Here is an 18,703-nt window from a genome sequence, read left to right on the forward strand (position 1 = left end):
GTTTTTACAAACCAAAACTATCCTTTAAAAATAAAATTGTGTTGTGATCAAATTGCGTTGAACCACCAGTATTAACAGATATTTGAGGAAACTGCTGCATGTTTTTGATGCAATTTAATAAAAGATTCAAAACATGTAATTTCCTAGCATTAATGTTTCTAATAGTAACTGTGATGGCCAAAGGGATGGATTTATAACTGAATCTCTCTTTTTCGTCAAGGCTGCCAAACAGAAGGTTTAAAGTGACACAACAGCTGCTTGTACACCTGCGTCAGTATTTTCCTCATCATTCAGTTCACTACTGCACAGCTACATGTCTGTAAATGTCCATTAGCTCAGTGTGATTAGAAGTGGGAGGTGACCTTCAAAAGTGAATCCAAGAAAGAACGAAATCACGGACAAGAACAAAGGCCTTTTTTTTCAAAAGACTTACTACGGCTAAATCATCTGCACCCTCTGCTGGATTAAAAAAAAGTTATATAGTCTGTGCAAATGTTTCTAGGTACCTTCACAGTACAATATACAAAAAATGATATTGTGATTGTGATATTCACAATTTCATTTGGAATGGTAACCTTTGTATTTGATTTTCACTGGAAAAAAATATAAAAATGATGATAATGTGATTTTTGTCGGGGCTTGTACCAAACAAACATGTTCCCTTAAATCTGGGGAGTGTGATTTGCATTCTGGGTCGTCTCTGTAGCACCACAAGGTTTCATTCATATGTTGTGACACATTTAACCTTGAATCAAAAAAATTGCAGCTCCTTGCACTTGGCCATGTTACAGTTTTGATTAATTGTTCAGCCCTAATACACACACTGTCATTTTCCTACATTTATTTAACTTCATCTTCTCTTTGAATATTCTCATTTTCTTTTTTCTTAAGGTGGAAACACTGCAATGCTCAACTGATTCATTTAACACAGTCTGTGGTTGTTTTACCCCTCATACCTTCTGCCTCAGTCTAATGCTTGTAGATTTGATAACATTGGCCTTGTGATCATTGTGGAGACCATTGATTTAATGGAATGATTAAATGATTTTAAACAAAAACATAATCTCATAAATATACATCAGTCTAAACTTTTAGAATGGGTTCTTTTTTCATCTCCCATCATTCTCTCTTTCCTCATTTCTCCTCCTGTGAATGCTGACGTTAGTCAGAAATGCAGGGACAGAACAGCCTCCGCTGGCACAAACTTGTCTGACTGATGTCGATGCCAGATCATTTTGAATAAAAAAGAATGTGATGACGCACAGAAGCAATTTTACACAGTTTTGTAGTTCATAAAGGAGGGAATCCGTCTGCGTCTCGCAGTCCTGTGGCTTTCTGGCCTGTAGTTTATGCGGCAGAGTGTGGCGGCACGTCCCTGTGTTACTCTGCTAATCAGCCTGTAATCCCTGTGCTGCTGATGTGAGAAGTGATGCTCCATGCGACTCTATCATTTTCTCATCAGTGCGCTCTTTGTCTCTGCCTCTGTCTCTCTCTTCCTCTACGTATCTGTCTGAGGGACTGTTGCTTCTCTGTGATTGGGCCATTGTTCCCACTCGCTCACAGAGCCAGCCTGTTGGGCATGTTTACATGGATTCATGCTTCTGGGCTGCTGGCTAATGCAGCACCTTTGTTCTTTTAATTGCTTGCTGTTCTAGCCAGAGGCTGAAAGGAATGAATAATTCCACAGCTACATAATACTAAAATTTCCAGCTAGTGAAGAAGTTCTCACTCTGAATGTCAAATGTACCCAGACAGCTTGGTATGTGCTCGGCGTGTCATGTGAACGCTGTGACTCCGGTTTTGGCAGCGTTTATTATTTTAAAACAGAATAATCCTTAAACCAATAAAATATAAACACAGTAACTTGTTAAAGCATCACTAAGAGAACTGGTAGCTTCCAAACTGAGGTAAATTATTTGTCACCAGGTGAGATTTGGTAGAAGTTGTTGAGTAACAGAAACCACAACATCTCATATTACATTACCTTATGAAGTTGTCATGACGAAGACTTTCCTATGAACAGATCCAGCAGACACGGAGCAGCAGCCAAATCCTGGGAAGAATATCTCTCTCTCTCTAAAAGCTGCTAAATGTTCCACTATGATCAGCAATTATTTGCTGACTTTGTGCTGGTCATATGGTGCGATGTGGCTTTATTACAGCGTCTGCTGGAAACAAGTCTGATGAAAGTAGAATGCGTGGGTGGGAAAACCAAAAAAAATGAACTAAAAGAGGCTAAATCTCAGAGCTCTCTCATTTCATATTGCTTCTTACAGTACTTACTGGCCAATACATGAGACTGCCCTTGTGTAAAAATAACCTCATAAGTTGTCTATGGAAGCAGCTTATTACATCCTGCAGTCACGTTGTTTTGTCAGGTGACTTTGGTCGCTGCAGTAATTATGATGCGAGCAAAGGAGGAAGTGACATCGACAAAGTACGGTCGGTTTTCTTTTCCCCTTGTGAAACTGCTGACTTAGTGTTATTTCTTTTAACCATGACTTTACCATATTTATCATTGTAAGCATGACGACAAATGTCTCTAACCATAATTAAGCAATTATTTTAACCCATTATGATGAAGGTCTATTATGCCTGCCACTGGTATTCTCCTACAGGCTGTATTATTGTTACTATGACGACAAAGTTCTGGTTCACCTGGTACTGGTACGTTCCTATAGGGTATGGACAAATGGTCTATGTGGTGGTTGGAGGACTTGTGGGATAACACAGATACACCTGTGACACATCAATCCGAATGAAATGGTCTGTGTGGCTATATATTGGCTTATTAACATTAAATACACATCAAGATCAGTTTATTCCTCATTGGGAATAACTCACTGTCTGGCTACAAACTTACAAACAGAGAGCCTGTGTTACACGACACTGTAGGAGATGTGGAGTTTAAAGACATAGGCATTTCCCAGCAGGCAGGGTGTCATGCTTCTGAACTGCATTGTGGGAAGTGTACGGTGCAGTGTTTTTTGGAACTTGACCAGTACTAGGGAGTAAAAGTGAGGATACATCGGCCAGTGCTTCACCAAACTTCCCCTTTTTTATGTTTCTGTTTCTGACAAATCCCTCAATTCTCCCCCCTGTTCATGATCCTACATTTAAGAACCATACAGAGAAATGTGTATTTGCCTTTATGCACACTGTTCTCAGTGCCACCCTTGCAGAATTCACAGCTCCATTTAGAAGAGCCTAGAGGAGAAAATCCTGTAGCCCTGATTGCCTTTGAAAACCATAATACAACATGTATCTGCAGAGATGCAAAGAGCTGCATTGATTAATTGACAGGGAACACCAAGTTAAATCTTGGGGTCAGATTTTACTCAGCGGACTGCTGCTGTGCAGCTGTAGCTCAAATCTCCTCTTTCACTGCATATCCTGTTCCCCTCTGCTGCAAAGTAGATGAAAGTGTGTTAATAGCTGCTCTCTATCTGTTGGCTTCTCAAACACAGAGATTGATAGAGGACTGTGGGGGTGTTTGTGTGTGTGTGTGTTTCAGGGTTGGAGGTAGGGAGATGGGGGTCAGTGCTTGGTGTTAATAATGAGGGGAGGCTTGACATGAACAGGAAGCTCCAACAGAGAACGCTGCATGTTGGGTGATCAGACTCCCTGGTGACAGGTGAGGAGGAGGAGGAGGGTGGGGTGGGTTGGGTGTGTTGGGGGGGGTCTAGAGATAGATGAGGCGAAGCTATCAATCAATAAAGAAAAGCTTTTTATCCTCTGTTAAAGCTCTGTTCATTTCATTACTGTCAGGCACGTCTGGTGAAAGAGCCGAAGGTAGTTTTCCCTGGACGCTTTTTGGTATGAAGTGAAGTTAGAGATCTGGCAGGACGAGACAGGCCGAGGCACGACGGGACAGGCCGAGGCGGGAGAGCTGACCACACTGTGGAAACAGGTTGGCTACTTTCAGAGGCAGATAATTACAGCCCCAAATGCCAATTCAGTAACTGCTTGACTCAACACATTCCTGGATTATACAGAGGTTTAGGATTTTTCAATTCAAACCTTCAGTCAGTGCTGTCTACATAATCTTACGCTATCTCAAACTACGTTTTTGTTTCTTTGATTGTTTGCTCTTTTCCAGAAAGACACTGATCACAGGGCTCGTGATGCAACCAGTGTTTATTAAACCCGAATTATACTTTATCCATGACCTTGAGAATCCATGAATATTCGTCTGACATAATTTTAATCATTTGCAAATAAGTGATATCCTACATATTTAATATATTTAATATTTATATTAAATATATTAAATATTTGATATCTTCATATAGTATTTTTTGTTTCAGGTATAAGCAATCCTGCTAATTAAAACTTTCAAAGTTTCATTTGTCACATGACAAGGTACAATGTATATATATATATTTTTAAAGATATTTTTGGGGGCATTTTTTGCCTTTATTGACAGGACAGTAGAGAGTGACAGGAAAGGGGCAGAGAGAGAGGGGGAATGACAAGCAGGAAAGAGTCAGGCCGGCCGGGAGTCAGGCCGGTCGGGAGTCAAACCGGCGCTCGTCTGCTGAGAGCATCCGCTCATGTGGTACGCGCCCTAACCACGCCACCATTGGGCTGCCCCAGGTACAATGTATATTAAGGAAATTAAGGTTGGACTAAGCAGAGCAGGCTGTGCAAAACTGCTAAAGGAAGTTTTTTTTTTCAATATGATGAAAGAAATGGCAGAAAATTTCATTATAATCAGTATTATAGAATATCAGCCCTATTTCCCATGTCTATGAGGATCCGTGTGGATGTGTTGAAGTTCCTGTGAACACGTTCATGTCATGCAAACTGCCACCATAGCACTGTATGAAGGGAACCATGTCTGAACCATGTGTGTGACTGTTGTCTGTTGACACATATTTTGGTTGTTGATTCAACTCTGCTTCCATTCCAGAGTCTCTCATATAAAATCATACAGTGTGTTGTGTTTAAAGATTCTAATCATTTGCATCCTCAAGTTGTTCTCATTAAAGTCATGTACAACATGTTTGAATTTCGAGCACTGCTCACCGGCACATTTGTGTTTTAATTTATGTTTCTGCTGGTGGGTGCTACCCCCACACAAAAACCACAGAAACCACAGCCTACAGGACTTATTGCTATATGGATTTGAAAAGGTCATCAAATTAATGCATTTCAGCACCCTAGAAAATTAACAGGGATGGTGACACAAACACACACACATAGTGGCATTGGAGATGAAAAGTTTATCTGACGATACACAATATGAAATACAAGGTTAACGCTACACCGTGCACACGCAGCGTGTGCTGGTTCAGGTGGAGTATGAGAAATGCTAGATTGGCTCAATCAGAGGGGCGCTCTGTAATTGGTGGTTACAGATAAGGGCAGAGGCCTGACAGCAAAACAACCACAGCAGCTTAGTCTCTTCAACCTAGCACCAACCTGGAGTTTATTATCAAATCAATGTAAATTTGGCCCCAACTGCACACCCCTGCAAAAGGGTGCTCAGCATTCTCCATGGGTCCTTGATGTCTGCGTCACAAACAGTCATGTGACTCTCACTTTTGAATTGTTGATAAATTTGTCAAACATGTCAAACTGAGAGAGAGAGAGGAAATGATCCTTACGGCAAACTGTAGCTTGTGAGTAGGCAGTTTGGTGAAATGGGTCCAGAGACAAAGATGGTCAGAGAGGAAAGGCCACGATAACAAACTAATGGTAAAAAAAAAGTGTGTTATGGGTGAGAAGTCTGTTCATGAGGTTTCAGTCAGAGCAGCAGCTCAGCATGAATTAGCAGCTGTTGGTGCAGAAGCACACAAAAGGTTTGTGTCTTAATCACAGTTTCCCTTTTGTTCATTGTTAAGTGAAATGGTTGTTGTTTTGTGTGGGGTCAAATCTTTAGCTTTCAATAATATGAAGGGGTTTTCAGACACACACATCATTATCATTGAGATTTTTTTTTGATAAAATAACTTGTGTTTTGAAATTCATTGTTTAATAGACGTACCTTCCAATATAAATATAGAATAAAGATAGAAAAAGCAAAAGCACAAAACATATCTGTTTATTACCTGCTCTGATTTGAGATATGTGAGGTTCGTGAGCTGTGTGAAGTGGCTTCCTACATGTGCTTGTTATCATTAAAGAAGAAATAATGTCTTTGTTGATGAGAGCAGATAAACAGTTTGATTAAAGTTTGCTTAATTAAGTTTGCTTAGGAAGGAAACTTAATTCTGTTGAGACAGTAGAGTTTCCCCTGAAGGCCTGCTGCAGAAGGATTTTCTCTTTAGATTTAGATTTAGAGACACACACACACACACACACACACACCTCCCACAGACGAACACACACGATTATTCCACACTCTCCTTCTGTTAGGCTTACAGATCATTATGATTGATCAGAGCTGGTGTCCTTAGCTCCACTGCACGCTGCGACCGTCAGGATCTCTCCATCTGAAATCTATATTATGGAGCTGGACATGGATCCTTTTGTCAAAGTTGCTGCCACATTTGCCTCGTTGTCATTTTGAGGTTTGTCTCAGCCTGGAGACCTGGCTCAAAAACCAGACTAGACAACAGGCCCCAGCTTCTGGGTGGAGGACTGGATAGTGGACTGGTCAATCTATTAAAAACCATGCTTTAATTCAATTTCAATTCTACATGTAACAACACCAGTGAATAGTTGAACCAGTTTAATACTTACAAGCTGCACCTTTTTCATTCATTATTATTATTATAACCTGATCCATTGATGAGGACTATGATGGTGAACTTCTACACCTCCATCATTGAGTCCATCCTCACCTCCTCCATCACCATCTGGTACGCTGCTGCCACGGAGAGGGACAATAACAGACTGCAGCGTATCATCCACTCTGCTGAGAAGGTGATTGGCTGCAATCTTCTGTCCCTCCAGGACCTGTACACCTCAAGGACTCTGAGGCGTGCAGGGAAGATTGTAGCTGACTCCTCCCACCCTGGACACAAACTCTTTGAGACACTCCCCTCTGGCAGGAGGCTGCGGTCCTTCAGGACCAAAACCTCTCGCCACAAAAATAGCTTCTTCCCATCTGCTATTAGCCTTATCAACAAGGCTAGAGAGCCCCACTGTTGCTGATCAATTGCACCAATCACCAGAAAAAATTCCTTGTATGTGAAAACATACTTGGCAATAAAACTGATTCTGATTCTGATTCTGATTGCTAATATAAATGTTGCAGTCAGTGACACAGGCAGTTGCTGGGGGAGCATAATGTGACCTGAAATAACTTTATTGTTCAGACAAAGCGAAGCCTCTGGGCTCACTCCAGGCACTGAGTCAAGCATGTAGTTAAAATCCTTTTAATGGTTAGGTCATATCATATACAGCAGGTTGGTGTTAAATATCTGTGGGTACATTATTGTAAGCAATGACTTTCATTGTGATAGTTAATATACAAAATATTGTTCAGCACTTTAATATACATATTTGTGGTTTTAAGAACCAAACATGTATCTCAGTGTAGTTTTCGCTTCTCTCAGGCTTCTCTATGGAGCTCTAGTAACTACAGGTCTTCTGATTGGCTGACTGTTTTCTGAGTGATCGGATAAAAATGTGGCAGATTTCAGGTAAACACTCTTGCAAGGCTGGATGGTGGGTCCACTGAGCAGGATTTGGGGCTTGGCTGAGAGCAGTGACTGCTTTTTGACATCACAAAGTTCCAGAAGTCCTGACGGCTGGTTTTAAGGCTCAGTGTCTGAATACAGGCTGTGTGCATTTCTCTGTGGACTGAGGCTTTGATACTTTCACAGTATTAATATAGAACCTAGACCTGATTTATAATCAATAAAGGACATGGAAATATCACTTTGTACAGTATGGGACCTTTAAAGCAAAACTTCAGGTAATTGTTTTGGCTTCAATAAGTAAAAAAAAAGATGATCACTGATCCTGGCATCACTGTCTGTGGCTCATCCCTCATGAAGCGGAGTAATGAATGACTGCAGGTGTTGCCTTTTTTCTAATTAATAGAAGTATAATTGGACAAATTATTGAACTGACAGGTGAAATATGTGAGCAGACATGAGGAAAGCAGTTGTCTCTCAGGAAGAGACCAATCTGAACTCGGGTAATGAAGGAACAAATCAGCGGCTCCCTCCCCCTATTTGCTTCTATTCAACTTGATTTTCTTCTCCAGGGCCCAAGTCACTGCAGTCGCTCTCAGTTTACAGCACAAACAATAGCAGCTGATAGAGATTTCTCGTTGCGGCGATAAATAGAATCAGTGTAATCCCATTCCGTTGTCTGATCAGATACAAAGTCTAATTCATATCTTGTCTCTTCTATTTCACAGGTTCTCGTGAATCTCGGGGTCGACTGATGCAGCCATGGGCCAATTGCTGGATCTTTGAGAGAAGTCTTTGTCTCCCTCCTCCTCTACATCATCTCCCCCTGCCTCTCCCCCTGTTCTTCCTTCGCCCTGCGCAGCTTTAAGTTGAGTCCTCCAGATACAAGCCATCAGTCTACGATACATTCTCCTTCCCTTCATCTGCAAACCATGGCAAGCATTGTTTCTCAGATTCCTAGCCAGGCAAGGCGGCCCCTCCCAGTGCTACTCTTGTATTTTGCCTCTCTGCTGCTGATGAAGGGTTGGTGTCACGCAGCCCCCTCAGGCCCGGAGTCGGACTCCTGCTCCACTTTAGTCCAGAGTCGCTTCTTCGGCTTCTTCCTTTCATCATCAGTGTTCCCAACCATGCCTTGCTCCTGGACCCTGCAAAACCCCGATCCGCGGCGCTACACCATCTTCATCAAGGTGACCAAACCTACAGAGGACTGCGTGCCGTCACAGCTACGCACCTTCCAGTACGACTCCTTCCTGGAAACCACACGCACCTACCTGGGCATGGAGAGCTTTGACGAGGTGGTGAGGCTGTGTGACACCTCTTCCCCGGTGGCCTTCCTGGAGGCAGGAAAGCAGTTCCTGCAAATGAGGAAGGGGCCTCCCCGGGCAGGTGCAGCCATCACAGATGGAAACGGGGATTTCAAAACAGAGTACCTGGTGGTGGGGAAGCGTAACCCCAGCATGGCGGCCTGTCAGATGCTGTGCCAGTGGCTGGAGGACTGTCTGGCCTCCAGCACGTCTAACAGGCCTTGTGGCATCATGCAAACTCCATGTTTGTGCTGGGAGCCTCCACCACAGCTAAGCGAGGGGAATACCTGTTACCACAATGGAGTTTACCTGGAAAACTGTTTACCCAGTGTGAAAGAGAGTGGAAAAGATGGCGAGATAAATGGTGAGTGGAACAGTTTTTATATTTGTTTAAGTAAAAAAACTGTGGATTATGCTGCTATTCATACATCAACTGCACCTAAGTGCTAAGTTGTACTGCTGCTTCTCTGTAAAGCAAAAGGGAAAGACAAGCGGTGCTTTCAATGGGTGAAACAAATTCACTTTTTATTTTGTTTGACCTCAAAGTCACCTTGGAGTTTAGCACGCTCTCAGCACAATGAAAGACAAATGGCATCTTCAGTAGCAATCAAGCTGGTGAAAATGTGTGTGTTTTGTGAAGAGTGAGGATAATTGTGTGACACTGGTGCAAAAAAAGTGGAGTGCTTGGGCTGAAGTAGTGGGGGGAAAGGGAGAGAGAGAGGGAAATGGAAGGTTTATAGTTTCATCCGATGAAAACAAGCTCTGTGACCTTGAGAGGTCGGCACTGTATTCCACCGCTCTGCGATCCAGGGAGGGATACTCGATCGGCATCTGGGAAGCGTCAGGAAACAGAGGAGAATCAAGTGCTGATATCTGATAGCTCTGGGGATGCTCAGAGCAGTGGGGGTGGTGATGTAAAGGGAGACAAAAAAAGGAAGGTGGAAGGAGAGAGGCAGAAATAAGATGGGACAATAGCCCGTGGCTTGGAGTTTAATTGTCTTCTGCTTGATCCCGGATCTCCTTCCCTTCCCTCGGCAGACAGGATGTGGCTTGACATCTCTATCCTGGCTCCATCAGGACTGTGGCCAGAGGGATGGAACATTTCTTGGCTCCTCTTTCTCCTACTAACCTTTTCCACCATCTATCTCTCCATCGTTCCTCTGTTACTCTCAGTCGTCTCCCCTAATCAGCCCATGGTCTTATTCTCTCGGTCCTCCTCCTCCTCCTCCTCCTCCTGAGCCACCATTGCTGCCTCCCCATCTTTCACACCCCAGGCTGATAGTTGGCCGATACTGAGCCAGTCGTGGGAAGCCAACCAAGCAGAGATGTTGCGGTGGGTATCTCCTGCCTTATCCTCCTCCAATCTCCAGAGCGGCTAATACCCCCTCGCTCCCCAGCCTCCTCTCCTCTAGTTATCGCACTTATGTAAGTCAACAGCGGGGTGTGGGCTGTTTGTGCCGTAAGGTGTGAAAAATAAAAAAAGAAATATACCCTCCGCTGTTGGTTTGTGCAGAGTTGGGGGAGAATATAAGCTATAATGCATCCTTCTCTTTCTGTGTGCTTCAACTCACATGGGCAAAGCGTCTCCTAGATGATAATCAAAGGTGCAGAGTGAGCGAGTGGCTGTGGAGCCCTGTGATGAGCTCAAATGGAAGAGGCAAGCAGTGTGTGAATATTTGGCAGGACGGGTGACTGGATGGATTGAATTGGTGGATGAAGATAAAGAGGGGCTGGGGAGATGTAATGGATTTTGTGTGGAAATAGGTTGGGGAGTGGGGTGGTTATGGCCCACTGTGCAGTGAAGAGGGGAATAGACGGGTGATGGTTGTGAGTGATGAATGAAGGGAAGACAATGGATACAGAGCAGAGAGAGATAGATTGGCATAGCAGAGTAGAGGAGAGTGAAGAGGCTGACGAGAGCTGAGAGAGGGGCTTGTCTGATGTGCACCGGCTTGATGAGGATAGATAGTTGTTGCTTCAGTCAGGCCATACGCAGCTGGACCTGTTGGTCTCAGCACCTTCAGTAACCGAGCACTTCAGAGATTACAGTCTGTCTCCCAGCCTCCTTCACTCCCTCTCTGCAGAGAGGCACCAAGGGTCCCGCCCAGCAGCAGATGGAGGGGTGAGCCATACTGTCAGCACTCGAGCTCTGCTCATGTCCAGCTGATGAGGCTAGATGAGGCCTTTGGCTCCTTGTCGCTAGTGTGGCAGAACTGCCCTCTCCTCATATGGTCCTGTGTACCCAAAGAAGTTAGTCCATCTGAAACACAACTTATAATAGAGAATGATATGTCATTTTCTGTGTCCAAGCAGCTTATCGATGAAATGAGAGAGAAAATTATTTTTTAATGAAAACTTATTATTATATTAAAGGTCCCATATTGAATGCAGTGAGACTTCCTTTTGATTATACAGCAGGTCTATGTTCTACATTAATATTGTGAAAGTATCAAAGCCTCAGTCCACAGAGAAATGCACACAGCCTGTATTCAGAACTGAGTCGTCGGGACGTCTCGAACTTTGTGATGTCACAACAAAGCAGTCGCTGCCCTCATCCATGCCCCAAAGCCCTGCACACCTGGACCCACATCTAACCTCGCAGGATTTGGATTCTTTGGGTGTTTACCTGAAATTTGCTATATTTTTTCATTTGATTGCTTAGAAAACAGTCAGCCAATCTGAAGAGAAGCTCAGAGCCTCTCTTCTGATTGGCTCACCGATCTGTTGTTACTAGAGCTCTAGAGAGAAGCCTGAGAGAGGAGATGTAAAACTACATTGAGATGCAGGTTTTTGGTTCTTAAAACCACAAATATGTCTTCTGATGGATAAATAAAAACTGGAAAATAAAACACTGGAAATCTGTAAAGTATTGGAGATTTATCTGACAGTCCCCATGAATGTCGCCACAGACACCGAGTCAATAAAAATGCAAATAAATGAATATTGCAATACTTCGATCAGTGGGACAAAGTCTGAATCACTGTTGTGTTATCTCATTCGGTGACAAAAAGTGACATTTATTTTAATGAAAATCTTCAAGATTTCCAATGGTTTTTCATGATGATGATTAGTTTACAACAGATACCACAGGTGTATCACCAGTGTTTGACAACACATCTGGGGCTGGTTTTGTTGCCATCTTCATGGATTTAGCTCAATGGCTGGCTGGGAAGTTGATGTCTCAACCCTTAATCCTGCCTATAAAGGTTTGGTCCACCTAGGAAATGTTGGATACCAGTTTCACAGAGGGGTTTGTCTTTAGGTTCCTGGTTGGCATGCTAATGATTAATCAATAACCTGTTAATCACAAAAAAATTAAAATATTCACAGTATTTCTGCATCTTCTTAATCAATTAAGTCCATCCTGATAAGGGCAGGGGTAGCTCTGAGTGTGTATGGGTTCAGATCAATATGTTGATTTATAAGTTGATGGAGGTCAATTTGAACCTTTTATTAATCACACCAAATTGGACGTTGCCCGGTCGATCTCTGGTATCACAGCCATGATGCAGCTTACTTGTCTTCTTTACTCTGTCAATGGCATCATCAATAGGAAGCTGTTAACCTGTACTGATACTTATGTGACCTTTCGATCATCTTTAAAGGATGAAAGGATGCATCGCATGTTTTCTCAGTATCACTCCGGTTTCAGTGAAGAGGCTCAGTGTCCCTGAATAGCAGGAATTCAGGGGGAAGGCAAAGCAAAGATCCCAGAAAATGAATCTAATTATGAAATTTTTGCAAATATTTGTGGTGAGCTGCTTCAGTTAGTTAATTAATCATGTCATACATTAATTACAGCTAATGAGCAGGAGTCTGTGTTTAACATGTCCACAGCTCACTGTGTGAACTCAGCTCTTGTGGTATGTGAGAAATCTTTAACCTTTAAGTCGAGAGCACTGGTGATTTCAGGGCTATTTTGGGATGTTCTGACATTCAGATGGTCACAGTTAAAGGTTTTGGGACAAAATACTGGCTGCTGGTTGCTTCAGTTCAGAAACGCTGTCCATGACGATCTATTTCTGGTGGTCCTCCAATGTGTGTTTGTGCATGTGTGCGGATGCAGGGTAATTTGTGTCTCGATGTGTTGCTCGGAGCAGGAAGGGATTCATTTGTTAGCCCTCAGCAGACAGCAGGGAGGCAGTGAGTGATTAAAGGATGGAGCAGAGAGATGTGAGGGGATGAGAAGGCTCATGACTCAATCTGAATAAAACGTTGACGCTTTGAGAAAGCACCAGAAGTGAGCGTGAAGGTGAGGGAGGACGGGTACCTCGCTGTGCCGTGGGGTCGTCTGGGTTGTGACCGTGGCTGCACATCATACACTCTCACTTTGAGCTTTGCAGTTATTTTCAAGTGTGAAATACTTAATAAAGCAGAAAAGCTCGGAAAATAACCAAACAAGACACAGTGTCACGGATTGAAAGCACTCCGCACTGAGACTCAGTTGTTATCAGCATCACCTCATAGCTGCAAACAGCCTGGGGTAAAAAACCCACTCTGCTGGAATGAGGCTGTTCTCTGTTTCATTTACATGTTCTTTACACGTCTGTATGCAGCAAAAACACCACAGCAGCCTCAGACGTGAATGTGCATGTCAGTATTTTATTTTTTTACCGTACTTGTAATTGAATGATGTCAACATACGCACATACCTTTGTCAGGTATCTATGGTGTTGAAGTGAAACTTTCAGTCAGAATCACATCAGGGAAGCTCCAAGTTTTCACTTTATATTTGTTTGTATTTTGGTGAATGGGCCCCATACAAAGTTGAATTAGCTGCTGTTTTGTGTTTGCAGTGCAGTGATGGGAAACTTTAAAATGTGGTGATTCTCAGGCAAGTTCTGCAGTTTTAAAGAATGAATGAATGAACTTTATAAGGGCAGGGGTAGCTCCGAGAATGAACTTTATATATATATATGTATATGTATGTGTATATATATATATATATATATATATATATATATATATATATATATATATAATATATATATTATATATATATATAATATATATATTATATATATATAATATATAATATATATATTATATATATATAATATATATATTATATATATATAATATATAATATATATATTATATATATAAAGTTCGTATATATATAAAGTGTGTTTGTGTGTATATATGTATGTATGTATATACACACTGTATATACTGTATTATATTATAAAAGATCATTAACACAGCCAGTGTTATTATAAAAAAAAATAAAATAGTACTTCTAAAACAGCACAGCTGTTCTAAGCTCTGATAAAAAGATATGTTTTTAGTTGTCATTTGAAACTGTCCACTCAGTCAACAAGTCTGATATTTAATGACAGCGCTCCATATTTTTGGGGCATAGTGACTAAAAGTAGAATCCCAGAAGGTTTTTGTGGCAACCCTGTGAATAGCTAAAACTGCAGCTGTGGGGGATTCTGAGGTTTGAATAGGATCATAGAAAGACAGGGAGTCTGTGATATAAAGGGGGCCAGGCAATGTAGGACCTTAAAAACTAAAAGAGGAATTTTAAAATCAACTGTATAAGATACAGGGAGCCAGTGTAGGTTGCAGATAACAGGAGTAATATAATTTAATATCATTTCAGTTGTTGTTAAAACCCTGGCAGCAGTATCTGAACAGTAAGTAGTATAGCAATAAGCTGTCTTTTCTGGGACGGTATACAGAGCATCACAGAAATCAAGACGACCAGAAACTAAAGTGTGAACAAGCTTTTCAGAATCTCACTTTCTCACGTTTACGATGTTGTGCAAATGACACAAAGTTGTTTTGCTCAAAGAAATAAAATGTGCTGTAAAACTGAGATCAGAATCTATAATGACACCAAGGAATGTCTTTTTTGTGGATTCATTGATGTTTATTCTCAATGGTCATCAGATATAACAAAATACTCAGGAAGCAGAAGTCATACCAAATTGAAATATAGGTGTATCATGTCTGTGTGTTCGGATTGGACTAAGTTATGACATCTCACAGTTAAGGCTGGCTGATCTTTCCCACAGTCACATCGTCCTGTCGTCACCCTGTGAACTGGTAACACCTGATCAATGTGGGGGGTGGTGGGGTGATACAGCTGATAGCTTATGCCTTTAACGTTGGCAAAGGCACAAGTTGTTGGTCATGTATGGGCACAGCCCCACTATTCGCCTCCTTCAACCCTCACAGTTTGGGAACCTCTGCTCCAAATGAACCCACCAGCCTGTAAGACACAGCCCTTGGTATATTTATCTAAGCACACTAGCCTTGTGATAGGCTGCGTGGGGAGGACCTTGCCTCTGGCCCAATGCATGCTGGGATACAGGATAATTAGATGGGTTGGAGGGACGCGTACTGTGTCTGTTTGGTTGATCACGTCTCACGTGAAGATGGGTTGCCATAGTTTCTGATGTTTACGCCTGTCACCATAGTGATTACTTTGTATAAATACACTCAATGTCAAAATCAAAATCTCTCTCCTTTGTCTTCTTAACAAATGTGATTTGACTGAATAGTCAGCCCCCCTCCCATCCTGTAAAATTACATTTGACCAATAGCCTGTGGGTCGTAGTAGCTAGCAGAGCTCTATCACGCAGGGGTAGGAGGTAGGTGTGTTTGGATCTCAGTTGGCTAAAAGGATGTTTCTGCTTTCAACAGAGAGGTTTGAAGTCTGATTCATTCATTTCTACCTCGTCCTCCTCCTGCTCTCAACAAAACAGGTGAGGGAGGTGTGAGTGTAGGCCAGCAGTCCTCTACAGCTCCTCCTCCCTATGTTCTGCACTCAATTCATGTACATGAAGCCATGCTCACTTTTGAACCAATGATTTGAATCCCTCTCTTAAATATACCTCATCCAGATTCTGTTTCACTCAGAAATATTCACAGAGACAAAGATGCTCTAATTCCAGTTTCACTGTTTCCAGTGTAGCTTCATTTGCTTGGCACAAGAAGGTAAATTAAATCATTCAAACACAAAGTATTTCTGTTCATTCACCTGTGTTGCTTAATGCCTCATTAATTACAACCTACTACACCCATGGCATCATGTGATACTACTGAGCTATGTGTGTGTGTTTTTCTGACTGCTGCGTAGGACTGTCACAATATCAGATTTTGACTACATGATAATCGGTCCAAAGAATTCACAATATCAATATTCTGGCAATACCCATAGATATACCCATAATAATAATAATAATAATAATAATAGTCAAATTGCTGCACTGTACAATATTATCATATGTATATTATTAATGATATATGAATATTTCCCTTTATCATTAAGTCTAAGTCTAACATGTGGTCAGTTGTATGTAAACTGACCACTGTAGAAGCAGTGGCTACATAAACTTTGCAAACCGTGCACGTGCACACAGGCGTGTGTCACAGGTGCACTCTGGTACTGAAGCAAACAGCACCGCAGCACTGGTCTGCAGGCAGCAGAGCAGGGAGCAGGGGGGGGTGTGTGTTAAACTGACAGCTAAAGGAATAAGACTTGAAACTTCTGACTTTCTCCTTTGGAGCTTGGAGTGCACTGCCTCCGCTGGCCGTCTGAAAACTGTTGTGATACATCATTTCACTACTTTGATCACAGTCTAATCACTGCTGTCCCACATATTGATTGTGATGGAAGGGTAAAGAAACGGTAAAGGACCAGACGAAGCCGCAGTCCAAAAAAGTGACAGCATGAGGAAAGAAGAAATACTCATAAAGCCTCCTGACTTGCAGTTTTTTCTCGCTGCTGGCAGCCGGCTGCAGCTGAGGAAGATGAATGTGAGCGCCGTGTCTCTCCCTGCAAGCCGCTGCATGGCTCAAACACATTGTTGCTAAACTAAGGGATTTCCAGCCCGCCTCCATAAGGAGCACTGAGGAATCCTAAAGCAAGGCTAATGCATTAGCCGTGCACACCAGTGTGCACACGCGTACACGCTGTATACAGCACTCACATGCACGTGGTGAAACGTCACACCAGAAAATGGCACATACACTGGTGCAACCACGCACTGGTCCCTCGTGACTGAATGTGGGTGGCTGACTGAGAGAGAGAATAAAGCTGAATTTTGTGTGTGTGTGTGTGTGTGTGTGTGTGTGTGTGTGTGTGTGTGAGTGAGCATGTGTAGAGAGCGAGGTGTGGTGTTCACCACAGGGGGCGCTGTGTGGGCAGGAATAAACTGAGGAGAGACAGCGGTGCGATGCTCCATGCTGGCGTAGAGGTCGCTCCACCTGCAGGGAGCCTCGCAGCCCGTTTGGGAAGTTTTCATATGGAGCCTTTTCTCTGAGCATGGCGGCAGGAAAAACAATTGTACATGGTCACAATGTGTTCACCTCATTCATAATCAGTGCAATTATTAGAGAATGGTGGCTGATTACAAGCAACACGGTTATTTCTTTATCAAACAAATGAATCTGACAGACAGAGAAAGTGGGAGAATTCCAGCTCTGTATTGTAAGATTCATCATAACATTTCAAAAAGATGCAGCATTGGGCTTCATTACTTCACTGCTCTGCTTTTCACGCATCAACACACCCCTATGTGGACAGCCGTGTGCAGATTAAAATTTGTGACTCCACAGACTGTACATATATAAAACCGTACGATAAACTGTACGATATAAGACCTGCCGACTGTGAATGCTCCAGATAACAACATAGGTTCTTGTTTGGGAGAGACGTGCGAGCAGATCTGTTGTTGCCCAAATGTGTATGATTCTTCTCTGAAACAATGCAAAGAGCCAAATGGCATCAAACTCCTGTCCCTGTTCTCGTTAGGCAGTCGCACATGATATTTTTCTACTTTTTGCTAAGGCTGCACAATTAATTGAAATATAGTGGAAATTGCAACATGGCCCAGTGCAATATCCAAATGGCAGGAGCTGCTATTTTTTGGATGAAGGTAAAATGTGGAACAACATTGTTGCTTCAGAGACGCTCCAACCTATCAAATTCTCCGGATGTAGGGAAAAATTGCATCATCATCATTGTCATCATCATTGTTAATTGCAACTGAATTTGTATCAAATATGTCAATCGCAACATCAAATCAAAATAATCCCAACATGATTTTTTTTTTTTTTGCATATTGTGCAGCCCTACTTTCTTCCTTCCGCTTGCGCTCTTCTTCTACCACTGCAGCGGATGGCAGAACAACGTTGCGGTGCATTACCGTCAACAACTGGAATGGGGGCTGGATCAGGAAATGCACACGCGTGGAACACCAGAGAGACAAGGATCCCAGTTGTAGTAATGGAACCACGTGCACGTCTGCACAAGCGGCGTAAAGCTTGGTGTGGACAGTTTGTCTGTGGCTTTAACCCAACTGCTTGATCAACATGTGTTGAAAGGTTTGGATCCAGCCTGTTAACACAAACGTGGGGTCAGAAATCCACAGAGGCCCACAGACGTACAGTTCATCAGAGAGTGTTCAGACGCCTTCACCTATTTTCGCACTTTACTGTGTTGTTGATTTAATTTTAAAAGTGTCATGTTTGCCTACACTCAATGACCCATTGTTGGGGCACAGGTAGGGGCAATTTGGTTATTGGCGTATAATATTAATGATTTTCAGTGATAATCACCAATATATATATAGATGTTTACTACCAGTAGTAACCTCGGGGCACCACCCTGTCACCAGGGACCAATGACCAAATTGATGGCTCAGAATACAGTCTCAGAAGGTTGGTTGAAGGGTAAATTTGAGCACTGACTGTTGTGAATCCAGCTGTTATCACAAATATAATCACAATAATCACAGACAACGACGAGTTAAATTATAACAGGATTTATTAATAAGAGTAATAATTATTCAACATAAC

General features: G+C 42.4%; 1 protein-coding gene across 1 annotated transcript in view; it reads left to right on the plus strand.

Annotated features, from left to right (window-relative positions):
• The window catches only part of adgrb1a (adhesion G protein-coupled receptor B1a), a 162,462-nt gene that overhangs the window by 34,499 nt on the left and 109,260 nt on the right, over positions 1–18,703 (plus strand). Inside the window, exon 3 of the mRNA XM_071468900.1 lies at positions 8,318–9,257. Coding sequence (XP_071325001.1) covers positions 8,522–9,257 — 736 coding nt within the window. The 5' untranslated portion in view covers positions 8,318–8,521. The remainder of the gene's footprint in view (positions 1–8,317; positions 9,258–18,703) is intronic.

This window comes from Trachinotus anak, unplaced genomic scaffold, assembly GCF_046630095.1.
Source record: "Trachinotus anak isolate AG129_WGS33_773 ecotype Australia unplaced genomic scaffold, CSIRO_AGI_Tana_v1 ptg000032l, whole genome shotgun sequence".
NCBI lineage: Eukaryota > Metazoa > Chordata > Actinopteri > Carangiformes > Carangidae > Trachinotus > Trachinotus anak.